The following is a 14,981-nucleotide window of genomic DNA, read 5'->3' as shown; positions in this document are numbered from 1 at the left end:
TAGACGGGGCTTTGCTGTCTGTCTGAGGAAGGTCTTCCCTCCAGGTCTGACGGTTGCAGAGCTCAGCCTCTGACCATAGTCAGGAGCCTCTGCCAGGGCTTTGGCAAAGGCTCCTCCACTACAGTTGCCAGTTTAGACACTTACTGGCAATTGCAATGATTTATTTATTCCAGGTACCTGGCCTCTTCAGCCCCTTGGGCCTTGCCTCCCTGCCTCCTTCCCCTCAGCACGGTCAGCAAAAGAGCACTTGGGTTTCTGTGCACGATGTGCATTATGCCATGGACGGAACTGCTTAGCAGTGCTCGGAGCACACACCGTAAAGGAATTTGGGGATATGCTAATGAAGAAGCCCATAACCAGAAGCGGAAAAGATTCATAATCAAATTGCAGTAAATCTGTGGAGACTTCTTAAAGAACAAGACACACAGGAAAAGCCTGATTGCTGGAAAAACTGCTTTGCAAATGAGCGGTATGGTTGCTGAATCTTTGACAAGAGGGCAGTCCCTTCAGACAGACACAACTGCAGGCCCCAACTGCGTATTAGTCAGCCCAGATGCCTGGCCGACGAGTGCAGTCTCTCTCAGCAGAGTTGCTGGAAATACTCAGGTTTGAATGCTGATGTGGAAAGTAAATAAAATGCTCCACTTTGTTCTTTCCTCTCCCTCTTGGTTGGTTAACTGCCCCAGCCCATCTCCCCAATTTGTGCTTTCCCCTGCGTGGTCTGCACATGTCAGCAGCCCTTGCATAGAACAGAGTTGCTAAGTGATATGCAATTCTATCCCCCTTTTATCTTAAAAAGTGAATGAGTGAATCAATGGATGTCATATCTGTTTGACAGTGAGTATGATTTATAAGTTAAGATTTTGAGATAAAAAGGAACCCCCAAAGCTAAATATTTTATAATAAATTCACATGGATGCTTTAAGCTTTAAAGTTTAAAGATATCCACCTAAACTCCATTTGTTGGATTCATGAAGGATTATGATGTACTGTGTTATATTTTATTATTTGAAATTTTAAGGTAGCATTTTTTTCTCATGAAAATTCATAGGATCATGATTAGATGCCGAAGTATCTCTCATTACTTTTAAAGTAACAAAGTTTTATTTCTCTTTATTTAGTCTCAAATCAGATCTAGAGGCATATCAGAATAAGACAATATTTTATGTCATACCAGATTAAATTTTGATCCTTGCAGTGTGAAATTTAGACTTTGTAAATGAAGAGCCAATAACTTTGTCTTCTGAATTGTAGACAGTGTTGCTTAAATGTTTCTCTAAGCTGAGTTTCTGGTGAGAAGACATAAGAATGTTCCAACTTAACAGTTGGCATCTTTTTTTCTTTAAAAAGACTCCTTTTTCTATTTCCTTCAGGTCTAGTGCATTATGGGTCTTAGGATTCAATGCACAGTAACACGAAATCGTAGACCCTTAAGTTACTAAGTATGTGAAGACACTGTATTCCTCAGTAGGCTGTGATTTGCCCAAGGTCCCATAAGTGGGACCTGAATTCATGGTCAGGAATTGGTAGATTGAGGCTTTGTATGGTTTCTGGTTATAGATGGAGAACTAAGGAACAGAGAAGGAGGAGCCTATACTGGTGGATTACAGAGGGAGGCTAAACCAAAACTTCCTTAGTGGCCTTTTTGGCTTAGATTGAAAGAACTTTATTTTGAGAACTGAAGACAGACAAATTGGACAGATTTTACTTTGATTGGAGGTTACCATAATTCCCCTTTTGGCCTCATACCTGAATGCTCAGTCATACATAAAATAATGCTAGTTGGTTGGGCTTTTTCAGTTGCACAAAGCTTGGGTTTCTATCAAGAAAGAGATTAGGCTCTAAGCTCAGATCAAATCCTGATACCACCACTTACTGACAGTGGGATTTTAGGAAAATTGCTAAACTTCTCTGTTTATAATAAATTATGCCTTTTACCCTATGTGAGGGTTAATGAGTTGGTGTAAATAAAGTGAATAAGAGTGTTGGCTTGTATTTTTTTTTTTAATTTTTTTATTAGTTGGAGGCTAATTACTTCACAACATTTCAGTGGGTTTTGTCATACATTGATATGAATCAGCCATAGATTTACACTTATTCCCCATCCCGATCCCCCCTCCACCTCCCTCTCCACCCGATTCCTCTGGTCTTCCCAGTGACCAGGCCCAGCACTTGTCTCATGCATCCCACCTGGGCTGGTGATCTGTTTCACCATAGATAGTATACATGCTGTCTTTTGAATATCCCACCCTCAATTCTCCCACAGAGTTCAAAAGTCTGTTCTGTACATCTGTGTCTCTTTTTCCGTTTTGCATATAGGGTTATCGTTACCATCTTTCTAAATTCCATATATATGTGTTAGTATACTGTAATGGTCTTTATCTTTCTGGCTTACTTCACTCTGTATAATGGGCTCCAGTTTCATCCATCTCATTAGAACTGGTTCAAATGAATTCTTTTTAACGGCTGAGTAATATTCCATGGTGTATATGTACCACAGCTTCCTTATCCATTCATCTGCTGATGGGCATCTAGGTTGCTTCCATGTCCTGGCTATTATAAACAGTGCTGCGATGAACATTGGGGTGCACGTGTCTCTTTCAGATCTGGTTTCCTCAGTGTGTATGCCCAGAAGTGGGATTGCTGGGTCATATGGCAGTTCTATTTCCAGTTTTTTAAGAAATCTCCACACTGTTTTCCATAGCGGCTGTACTAGTTTGCATTCCCACCAACAGTGTAAGAGGGTTCCCTTTTCTCCACACCCTCTCCAGCATTTATTGCTTGTAGACTTTTGGATAGCAGCCATCCTGACTGGTGTGTAATGGTACCTCATTGTGGTTTTGATTTGCATTTCTCTAATAATGAGTGATGTTGAGCATCTTTTCATGTGTTTGTTAGCCATCTGTATGTCTTCTTTGGAGAAATGTCTGTTTAGTTCTTTGGCCCATTTTTTGATTGGGTCATTTATTTTTCTGGAATTGAGCTGCAGGAGTTGCTTGTATATTTTTGAGATTAATCCTTTGTCTGTTTCTTCATTTGCTATTATTTTCTCCCAATCTGAGGGCTGTCTTTTCACCTTACTTATAGTTTCCTTTGTAGTGCAAAAGCTTTTAAGTTTCATTAGGTCCCATTTGTTTAGTTTTGCTTTTATTTCCAATATTCTGGGAGGTGGGTCATAGAGGATCTTGCTGTGATTTATGTCGGAGAGTGTTTTGCCTATGTTCTCCTCTAGGAGTTTTATAGTTTCTGGTCTTACATTTAGATCTTTAATCCATTTTGAGTTTATTTTTGTGTATGGTGTTAGAAAGTGTTCTAGTTTCATTCTTTTACAAGTGGTTGACCAGTTTTCCCAGCACCACTTGTTAAAGAGGTGTCTTTTTTCCATTGTATATCCTTGCCTCCTTTGTCAAAGATAAGGTGTCCATAGGTTCGTGGATTATCTCTGGCTTTCTATTCTGTTCCATTGATCTATATTTCTGTCTTTGTGCCAGTACCACACTGTCTTGATGACTGTGGCTTTGTAGTAGAGTCTGAAGTCAGGCAGGTTGATTCCTCCAGTTCCATTCTTCTTTCTCAAGATTACTTTGGCTATTCGAGGTTTTTTGTATTTCCATACAAATTGTGAAATTCTTTGGTCTAGTTCTGTGAAAAATACCGTTGGTAGCTTGATAGGGATTGCATTGAATCTATAGATTGCTTTGGGTAGAATAGCCATTTTGACAATATTGATTCTTCCAATCCATGAACACGGTATGTTTCTCCATCTGTTTGTGTCCTCTTTGATTTCTTTCATCAGTGTTTTATAGTTTTCTATGTATAGGTCTTTTGTTTCTTTAGGTAGATATACTCCTAAGTATTTTATTCTTTTTGTTGCAATGGTGAATGGTATTGTTTCCTTAATTTCTCTTTCTGTTTTTTCATTGTTAGTATATAGGAATGCAAGGGATTTCTGTGTGTTAATTTTATATCCTGCAACTTTACTATATTCATTGATTAGTCCTAGTAATTTTCTGGTAGAGTCTTTAGGGTTTTCTATGTAGAGGATCATGTCATCTGCAAACAGTGAGAGTTTCACTTCTTTTCCTATCTGGATTCCTTTTACTTCTTTTTCTGCTCTGATTGCTGTGGCCAAAACTTCCAACACTATGTTGAACAGTAGTGGTGAGAGTGGGCACCCTTGTCTTGTTCCTGATTTCAGGGGAAATGCTTTCAATTTTTCACCATTGAGGGTGATGCTTGCTGTGGGTTTGTCATATATAGCTTTTATTATGTTGAGGTATGTTCCTTCTATTCCTGCTTTTTTGGAGAGTTTTAATCATAAATGAGTGTTGAATTTTGTCAAAGGCTTTCTCTGCATCTATTGAGATAATCATATGGTTTTTATCTTTCAATTTGTTAATGTGGTGTATTACATTGATTGATTTGCGGATATTGAAGAATCCTTGCATTCCTGGGAGTGTTGGCTTGTATTAAGAGCTCAGTAAACATTAATTCTTCTTTCATTTTGATGGTCTGACTTTCAAAAGACCCAGTTTTTCAGAGCAGAGAGGGGATTTTGAATCTTAGTTCATTATCCTTATTTTACAGATGAGAAAACTGAGGCCTGGAGAAGGGACGTGGCTTCAAGCTAATTTGTGACAGACCCAGGTCTCTGAATGTTAGTTCAGGATGTTTTTTACTGTATTAGCCTCCCTGTAAATAAGCCTTTGTTCTTCTTGTGGATAGAAGACAGAATCTGACCACTTCTTGTAGCCGCTGGGTTCAGGGTTCAAGCCACCAGTATTCCTCTCCCGTATCACTGCAGTTACCTCCTAACTAGACTCCCTGACTCTGCCCTTGCCCTCTTCAATACAGTCTCAATTCAGCAGCTTAGAGCAGTTTTTGTTTTTCTGTTTAAGGCATGACATCCTCTCCTCTCTCATTTCATCTCCTATTACTCGTGTCATTCTACTCCAGTCACCTTGCTCTCCTTGCAGATCCTTGTACCTGGTCGGCACTCTCCAATCTCAGGGTCTCACGTTTGCTGTTTCCTTTACTTGGAATGCTTCTCACCAGATATTTGCATGGTTTGCATTTTTTTTCAGATGTTCATTCAGTCATCACCTCAGTGAATCCTGCCCTGACTATTCTATTGCAGTTGCAATCATCTGCTGCTCTCCATTTTCCTTTCCTGGCATGTGTTACTTGTATTCCATATTTCTTTAGATAGTTTATTGCCTACTTTTCTCTAGCAGAATGCAAATATCATGAGGGCACTGCTTTTTCATGGCTGTATCTCCAATGTCAGGAACAGTGTCTGCCCCAGACATTGACTGCAGGAATGAGCAGTGTGGTAACAGGACCTGTTATTCAAAAGGGTGTATTTTCTCAGATATTTTTGTTACAGACTAAAGCTAAGCAAAGTGTGATACTCTTATTTAAAGAATCCTATTGTGGCAAGGGACTTTCCAACACAAGAAAATTTACCGCACCTTTTTAAAAAAGGTAATCTGCTTATTTTTGTATTTGTACAGCTAAACCAACATACATATATCTTTCTGGAGTTAATTACTGGAAAGGAAATATTCTGTAAAGCCAAATCAAAACAAGAGTCACTTTCCTAAAACTGTATAAAGAATACACAGTGTTTTAGTTCTGGTGAATTAGAAAGTAAACACAATTGTCACACTCTTTCTCTTTCTGGGTCCTTAGAGAAATCTCAAAGATAACAAAATATAGACAGGAGGTCAGCACTCATGAATCAGATTTCATCTTGATAGTCTTTTTATAGACCTATAACAAAGTGGAACTCTGAAAATTGTGTTAGGTAATAGGGATTCTGACAGACCCTTTAACTCCATGGAACTGGGAGGTGCTGCTATAATTCTGCTGCTTCAGATGAAAATTTCAAGTGTTTTCATTAGGTACAACAGCTGTTTCTATTACAGATAACAGATCTCAGAGGTGGTGATGCTGATATCAACTTCTAGTGGGCTCAGAACACAGTGTAGCTTGTACAATTAGCTTTTTTTAAATTATTTTTTTTTTCTGCACATGCAAATTAACTCTGTAGCAGTAAAAGGAAATTACTTACTTGCTACCGGAATCGTCTGAAAGTGATACGATCATGCTTTGTAGCATCGCATTAACCAAATTAAAAGCCCTTGGGAAAAATTTGGCACCCTGTTCCTTCCCATTCACATCTTCCTAAAGACCTCTCAAGAGCTTCCATTTACAAAGCTGGGATCATTACCAGGGCTTTTAATTTGGAGAGATTGGCTGCTCACCAGTGAGTCTTTCTAGTTACCGGGTGGTTGGGTGGAGTGGTTCTGAGGTGTTCCAATCTCAGAGGCCTTGAACTTGACTATTCTCCTGACTCCTGCTTGCTTGTAGATGTCTTCCAGTCTGGGGCCCCGATCCATGGCTCCACTGCTAAAGCTTATCTCTAAGATGGATGCTCTCACCTCATTCTCTCCACAAATGCACATATCACTCCATTTTGAAAAACTGAAATATGTTTCTCCAATCCTGTGATTCAGGGCTGGCCTATGACTGCTCTGACTGATAGAATATGGTGACAGTAGCTATCCTAGATCTGGACTTAGTCTCTTAGAAGACTGACGATTTTTACTTCCTTTTTCTTGAGATATATCCTCTTGGAACCCAACTCTTGTGCTATTTAAAGCCTAATTCACATGGAGAGGCCATATTTAGGCACTGCAGTCAATGTCTCAGCTGACTAATATCAGATATCAACCATATGAGGGAGCCATCCTAGAGTTGAGAACATTTTAGCTGTCAGGTGACGCCAGCCCAAGGCACAGAAGTCATCTGATTGAACTGCAGGAGAGATACCAAGCAAGAACCACCTGGCTGAGTCTAGTCAACCCATAGACCTGTGGGAGATAATTTTCTTCTAAACCGCTATATTTGGGATGGTATTTAACACAGCAGTAGAGTAACTGCAGTGAGGACAAAGTGTGAAGCTGCTGGCTAAGTTCTTCTGTGAATGTGGACATCAGATCACTAGCTTAGGGTCAGGTGGAACTTTACCTACAAAGTGCAGGCAGGTGTAGACAAATGTCAATCACTCTTCCACCTTTTTGGCTGGATTTCATAATTGGACTATTCTGTTATCTCTTGGATTTGTAAATATAAATATTTACTCTACAAATGCAAATATTTCTTGGAGGGATACTGGTTTAAACCAGGATACAAGGGTACAGCAAATTTTTTTTGTGTAGGGGGCTTCTCTGATGGCTTGGTTGCTAAAGAGCCTGCCTGTAATGCAGGAGACCCAGGTTCAGTCCCTGGGTGGGGAAGATCCCCTGAAGAAGGGAATGGCAACCCACTCTAGTATTCTTGCCTGGGGAATACCATGGACAGTGGAGCCTGGCAGGCTACAGTCCATGGGACCACAAAAAGTCAGACACAAACTGAGCGACTAACACTTTCACTTCACTTTTCAGATAGTGAATATTTTAGGCTTTGTGAGCTATATGGTCTTCATGGCAACTATTCAACTTGGCCAAGGTGACATAGATAATATTTAAATGAATGGCATGGCTATGTGCAGTAAACTCTATTGACAAAAATAAGTACATGGTTGGTTTTGGACCTATGGGCTGTGGTTTGCTACCCTCTGTGCTACACAATTCTTTCTGTAGTAAGCACAAATATTTAATTATATTGCTTGACCCCCATGAGCCTTGGGTTTGGTTTACCTCTAGCTTTGGTTTGCCCTATCATTCCTTCTTAGTCTCCTTTGTAGAGTTTTCCTCCTAAATTTAAAATGTGCTCCTCAAAGCTGTTTTCTCATTATTTGCTCTTTCTCTGCCATGCCACTCACTCAAGTGATTTCAGTTATCCCCAATTTGCCAATGATTTAGAAATCTCTATCTATATTCAGTCTTCTATTGAGAACTCCAGACTCCTATATTTCAGCTTGGATATCTTGCCCTAGTTTCAATACCCTAACTTCAATGCACTTTTGTGCCAGAGACCCCATGGACTGTAGCCCACCAGCCTCCTCTGTCCATGGAATCCTCCAGGCAGGAATACTAGAGTGGGTAGTCATTCCATTCTCCAGGGTATCTTCCTGACCCAGGGATCAAACCCAGGTCTCTCACACTGTAGACAGATTCTTTACTCTCTGAGCCACCAGGGAAATCCAGTTATTGGCCTTTTGTCCCTTAACCGCAATGGGGCTTCCCTCATAGCTCAGTTGGTAAAGAATCCACCTGCAATGCAGGAGACCTGGGTTCGATTTCTGGGTTGGGAAGATCCCCTGGAGAAGGGAAAGGCTCCCCATTCTAGTATTCTGACCTGGAGAATTCCATGGTACAGTCTATGGGGTCACAAGTTGGACACAACTGAGTGACTTTCACTTTCACTTTCACCCTTTGATGCTGGGGCTGGAACTCTGTAAACTCCATTTCTGTTTTGCCAGCTCTTTGTCTCCATCAACAGGGGGCGATAGGGGGGCACTGTAAAATCAAAGGAGAAAGGAGGGACTTGCTGCTTCTTGTTTATTTACTGTGGACTTCCTGTCTGCTTGGGGTTCCTGTGAGCATTTATTCAGTAAAGGTTCTTTGCTCTAGAAATATACATTCTTTTCTGTAGTGGCTGTGAAATCTAGTTTTCCCAAAAGTTGCCAAATAACCTCCATTAACACTGCTTTCCTTCCCTCCCCATCAGCACCAGTGGGTTACTGCCCCCTCCTCAGAAGTCTTTCACGACCCCTCCTCAAAGCTCAGGGACACTGGTACCAGCTAAACAGCACCTCCTAGTAGGAGATCTGAGCTATGGCCCAGCCGGGTCCCAACTCCAAGTTTCAATAATTGCAATCTCTTCCCTTTGATTCTCCAGCCCTTAAGGGATAGTAGCTGTTTCTTTTAATGGTTCCATTGTGATCAATTGTTTTCCAAAAGTTACCTAAATTTTCATACCCAGTTAACCACCCTGTATATTAACTTCCTTTTCAAATGCCTGGTATGCTTTCTGTGGACTCTGAAAGTGTTTATGTTCTCAGCCAAAAGCTGCTTCTTTGAAGTGTTTCCTTCCTTCCTTTGTACCAGCAAACTTCTCCCTATTCCCCACCTGGTGGCTCAAGCCCAAAGTCTGAGCATTGTTCTAACTTTTTCTGTCGTCTAAACTCCCACATGCAATCAGTCAATAAGGCCTGTGGATTTGCTTCCTGAATATTTCTTATATCTGCCTGCTTCTCTCCATTTCTGTGCCCACCAAAGTAGATCATGCTACCACCTTATAACTGACCTCCCCAGATTTCTGTAGCCTCAGTCTGTTATCCCACTACAGCCCTAGAGATATCTCAAAAATATTTACCACATAAGTACTTCCTGAAACATTCTAAATCCTGAACATAGTTTATAGGACCTCCTGTGATTTGATTTCTCCTGCCTTTGCACTTCATTTTAAAGCATGTTCCTTGTTCCTTTGTCCATTTTACCATGCTTCCTTAGCATTCTTGGTACAAGGTTTTTCCTCCGTGTAGAAATCTCCCTTTTTATCTAGGTAGCTACTACTATCTTTTGAATGTTTTATAAATATCACTTTCTCAGAGATGGATTTTCTGACCTCTCAGACCAGATTATATTCCTCTATTTGTTCCCATAATCACTGAACATCCACTTTTAAAATATAATATTTATAAACATGTAAGTAGCTGCTTCTTTCCTAGGTGGTAAGGCCCATATAGGTAGGGGCTGTGTTTGTCTTGCCCAGCAAAAGGTCCATAACACACAGTGATTTTTCAGGCATAGTAGATATTCAACAAATATTGGATGAGTTCAGTTGATTTCTGTTCTATACATTCACCCTAGGTTCTCTGAATTGAAGAGACACATTTCTCTGAGACACAGAAGAGACACATTTCTGCAAATGCATCATAATCCCTCATGGCTGACTTGACCTCTTAAACGGAACAGTTTTTTCCTTCTCACATCTCCTGACACCAGTCTTCCCTTGCGCATTCTTACCAGGATTGGAGGAGACTGAGTGGGGAGTACATTGATCAGAATTTATCACTTTCATCTGGACTGTAAACCAACACCACTCCTTCTTACATTGTCAGAAGGTCTTGTGGTATCACACAAGTCTCCCGAGTACCTGGGGCCAGGTGCATCTCTGGGCTTGTTTTGTGTAACTCAGGTAACCAATGAAGAGATGTTCTCCGACTTCTAACAACCAGTATGTCATCTCTTCACCCCAAACATCAATGTGCTAGTTTTCTTCTAGTTCCCTGAAATGTAGCCAGTATTCCTCAAGTGCCAATTACAGGAGAAAGGGTTGGGGAGCAAATTGAAACACTGATGAAGGGGCTTTAAATATATATAATAACCAATAATGAAGGAGGAGATAATGAAAATATAACACGAAAATGAGCATGATAAGAGACCCCTAAAAGTACATGACCACAGTCAGAAATGCAGCAGACCTGAAGGAACAAATTAAATACATGTCCACATTTCATCTTGGTTCTACTTCCAGGGAGAGAGCTGCATTTGCTTTAAAAAGAAAACCACCAATAAAACAAGCTGAGGAACTTTCTTTTCTTTTTATGTTTAAACAGATTTGACCCCAAATGGATATTTTCTTTGAGAATAATATATCTTTTTCTCCTTCCACTGAAAGTTTTACCTTTTGAATTGTATTCCACACACGTTCTTTATCGCTTCTTCTTCCTTCAAGGGTGTCCATAGCATCTGCCATTAGTGACTGCAGCTGTGGCACCAAGATAAAAATTATCAGTGTGGAATTCACACAGAAATAACTTCTCTAAATACACAGATTAAAACCTAATTAAAAAATCATTTGTACGCTGATGATTTTATTACTCATCTTCCCGACAATGAACACTGCCACCTCATTGCTGCTTCAGTCATTACCAAGTATTATTGCAGATATAAAATATTGAAACAATGGAAAGATTCTTCTTGAAAATTTGTAGAAAACATATAGGTTTTAATGTAGTGGGTGTTGATGTTTTATGAAAACAGATTTGGGTTGTAAAGAATGAAGGCAGTAGTTAATTCTCTTCGGAAATGGCATGTAGTACATGAACGCGTTTTAGTGTTTTCTCCTGAGGCTAATGTATCATAATCCTAGGCATCATGCAAAAACTCACCAGAGGACCATACTAGAGTTGTGTTGTTTTATTACCTCTTAAAGGATCTAGCTCATCGAAGTTCTTTTACTATTCTTTTCTTTTCTAAAATTTCAAAATAACCAAGATTTCTCTTTAGGTTCCATTTCAGAGGCGAGTTTTAAAATTCCACCCTTTGCCCCAAACTGCCATCAGTCAGTTCAGTCGCTCAGTCGTGTCCGACTCTTTGCGACCCTATGAACCGCAGCACGCCAGGCCTCCCTGTCCATCACCAACTCCCAGAGTTCACCCAAACCCATGTCCATCGAGTCGGTATTCCAATTTAAAATAATTCTACACACACGCTGGGGCTTTCCAGGTGGCTCAGTGGTAAAGAATCTGCCTGCCAAGCAGGAGACATGGGTTCAATCTCTGTGTCGGGAAGATCCCTTGGATAAGGAAATGGCGACCCACTCTGGTATTCTTGCCTGGGGAATCTCATGGACAGAGAGGCCTGGCTGGCTATAGTTCATGGGGTCACAAAGAGTTGGACACGACTGAGCAACTAAACAGCAACAGCTGCACGCGGACGATATATGTGCCTGCAAAGTAATGAGGCCACATCAAAGCCATGTGACATTTGAAGCTGAAAAAAAAAGTTCTCTAAAGAAGAACAAATGCAGGAGGAGTTTAAAAAAAAAAAAAAAGGAACAAACGCCAGTTCAGTTCACCATGGTGTCAAACGTTACGATAATCTTAGATAATCTTTCTGTTCTTTAGATATTTTAGGTAGGGAGTTGAGTCACTCAGAACTCTTCTACTGAGTAGTCACTGTTTGTGTAGCATCACAAAAGGGACTTCAAGGATATATTATCTAGGTTAACCCATGCTTGGAACTCGGGAAGTAAAATCTATTAAGATGATGAAATCTTGAAAGATACATGATTTTAAAAAACATTTGGTTTGCACATATACATCCCTTTACATTTACTTTTTTTTTTTCTTAGTAGGTATATAAATTATGGGACATAATTTATATGTCCCATGAAACCTTATTTTTCAAGGTTTCAGGTAGTGGAGTATAGCATGGATATATTAGTTAGGGATGTCAGTAATGCTAGTTTCATGCTCTTTTGGTGTATTTAAATATATAAGAATTTCCAGAAAAAAGAAAGCTGCAGATGTGTGGTTAAGAAGACCTAAGTGCAGAAAACTCCCCTGTATTTTTCATTTAAATCTTGAGTGTGCTTTTTAGGAAGACAGGATCAACATTGTGCCAGCTTCTTAAATTAACATTTTCTTTGCTTTCTCTTATCTCAGAGGAGCATTAATCATCTAAAATTGGCTATAATATGCACTTTGAAAGCTCCACAGTTACTACACTCCTGAATGCCTTATGAATGGTAGGATAAACACTTAGCCTTTTAGAAGGCATTCTGTGCATAAAACCATACAGATTTATAAAGTATTATTGCCAGTTTTGACTTAATAATTACCTGACTAATAGACTTTTTTTTCCCTAATAGTTTTAATGTTTGGTATGCAGAATTTTATTATTTGGCTACTCCAACAGTTTTAAATTGTTACTTTGAATATCAATATTTATTTAATATCCTTTTGCAGATTTGGATGAACATTATAAATGTTGGCAGTTCATTTCTTGATTAATTTGTTACAACTTTCAAAGCTCAAAGAGGGAGGATTCCTTTAGTTATCTGAAAATTACAGGTGATAATTTTAGGTTGTTCTCATCCTTGCTTTGTGAATTCAGTCAGGTCTGTAATTAGTTTTCACTACCTTCAATTAGAGCCTTAGAGTAAAGAGCCCTTCCCAGCAACACATCAGCTTTATATGGAATACATTTTACCTTTCTTTGAATGGCCAGCACACTGATTGGTAATTGTTCTTCAAATGAGGTGCTATAGTTTCTAATATTATGGTTATAATATACATGTCTGCTTGAAGATTTTTTTCTGTGAGATATTTCTCCAACTATTTTTTAAAAAATTTGTTTATTTTTAATTGAAGGATAATTACTTTATAGTACGCAGTGGTTTCTACCAAACATCAACATGAAACAGCCATAGGCTTACCCATGTCCCCTCCTACTTGAACATCCCTCCCTCCTTTCTCCCCATCCTGCCCATCTAAGTTGTTAACAAGCCCTGGTTTGAGTTCCCTGAGTCATGCAGCAAATTGCCATTGGCTATCTATTTTACATATGGTAATGTATGTTTCCATGTTACTCTCTCCCTGTCTCCGTACTTTCCACCCACTCCTTCTTCCCTTCCCAGCCATGTCCGTAAGTCTGTTCTCAATGTCTGTGTCTCCTTTGCTGCTCTGCAGATAGGTTCATCAGTACCATCTTTCTAGATTCCATATACACATATGCATTAGTATATGATAACTGTTTTTCTCTTTCTGACTTACTTCACTCTGCATAATAGGCCCTAGGTCCATCTACCTCATTAGGACTGACTCAAATGTGTTTCTTTTTATGATGGAGTAATATTCCATTTTATATATGTACCACAACTTCTTTATCCATTTCTCTGCTGATGCACATCTAGATTGCTTCCATGTCCTAGCTTTTGGAAATAGAGCAGCAGTGAACATTGGGTTACATGCATCTTTTTCAATTTTGATTTCCTGATGGTATATGCCTAGGATTGGGATTGCTGGGACATATGGTGGTTTTATTCCTAGTTTTCTAAGGAATCTCCACACTGTCTTCCATAGTGGCTGTATCAATTTCCATTCCCACCAACAGTGCAAGAGGGTTCCCTTTACTTCACACCCTTCCCTGCATTTGTTGTTTGTAGATTTTTTGATGATGGCATTTCTGATCAATGTGAGATGACTCCTCATTGTAGTTTTGATTTGTATTTCTCTAATAATGAGTGATGTTGAGCATCTTTTCATGTGTTTATTAGCCATCTGCATGTCTTCTTTGGAGAAATATCTGTTTAGCTCTTTAGCTCGTTTTTTGATTGGGTTGTTTGTTTTTCTGGTATTGAGTTGTATGAGCTGCTTGTATATTTTGAAGTTAATCTTTCATCAGTTGTTTCATTTGCTATTATTTTCTGCCATTCTGAGGGTTGTTTTTTCACCTTGTTTATAGTTTCCTTTGCTGCACAAAAGCTTTTAAGTTTAATTTGGTCCCACTTGTTTATTTTTGTTTTTATTTCCATTACTCTAGCAGGTAGGTCATAGAGGATCTTGCTGTGATTTATGTCATAGAGTGTTCTGCCTATGTTTTTCTCTAGGAACTTTATAGTTTCTGGTCTTACATTTATGCCTTTAATCCATTTTGAGTTTATCTTTGTGTATGGTGTTAGGAAGTGTTCTAATTTCATTCTTTTACATGTAGCTGTCCAGTTTTTCCAGCAGTACTTATTGAAGAGACCATCTTTGCCCCATTGTATATTCTTGCCTCCTTTGTCAAAAGCAAGATATGCACAGGTGCATGGCTTTACCTCTGAGCTTTCTATGTTGTTTCGTTGGTCTATATATTCCTGTTTTTGGGCCAGTACCATACTGTCTTGATGACTATAGCTTTGTATAGTCTGAAGTTAGGAAGATTGATTCCTCCAGCTCCATTCTTCTTTCTCAAGATTGCTTTGGCTATTTGGGGTCTTTTGCATTTCTATATGAATTGTGAGATTTTTTTTTTTGTAGTTCTGTGAAAAATGCCATTGGTAATTTGATAGGGATTTTATTGAATCTGTAGATTACATTTGGTAGTATAGTCATTTTCACAATATTGATTCTTCCAACTCAGGAACATAGGATATCTCACCATCTGTTTATGTTGTCTTTGATTTCTTTCATCAGTGTCTTACAATTTTCTGTATAAAACTCTTTTGTCTTCTGTATAAAACTCTAGGTAGGTTTATTC

At 39.2% G+C, this 14,981-nt stretch overlaps 1 protein-coding gene across 1 annotated transcript in view; it reads right to left on the bottom strand.

Annotated features, from left to right (window-relative positions):
- The window catches only part of SPATA16 (spermatogenesis associated 16), a 257,934-nt gene that overhangs the window by 19,707 nt on the left and 223,246 nt on the right, over positions 1–14,981 (bottom strand). The window contains exon 10 of the mRNA XM_043474134.1: positions 10,639–10,722. Within this exon, the coding sequence (XP_043330069.1) occupies positions 10,639–10,722 (84 nt within the window). The remainder of the gene's footprint in view (positions 1–10,638; positions 10,723–14,981) is intronic.

Source organism: Cervus canadensis, chromosome 7 (assembly GCF_019320065.1).
Source record: "Cervus canadensis isolate Bull #8, Minnesota chromosome 7, ASM1932006v1, whole genome shotgun sequence".
In the NCBI taxonomy this organism is placed as follows: Eukaryota; Metazoa; Chordata; class Mammalia; order Artiodactyla; family Cervidae; genus Cervus; species Cervus canadensis.
This window is presented reverse-complemented; position numbering and strand designations above follow the sequence as displayed.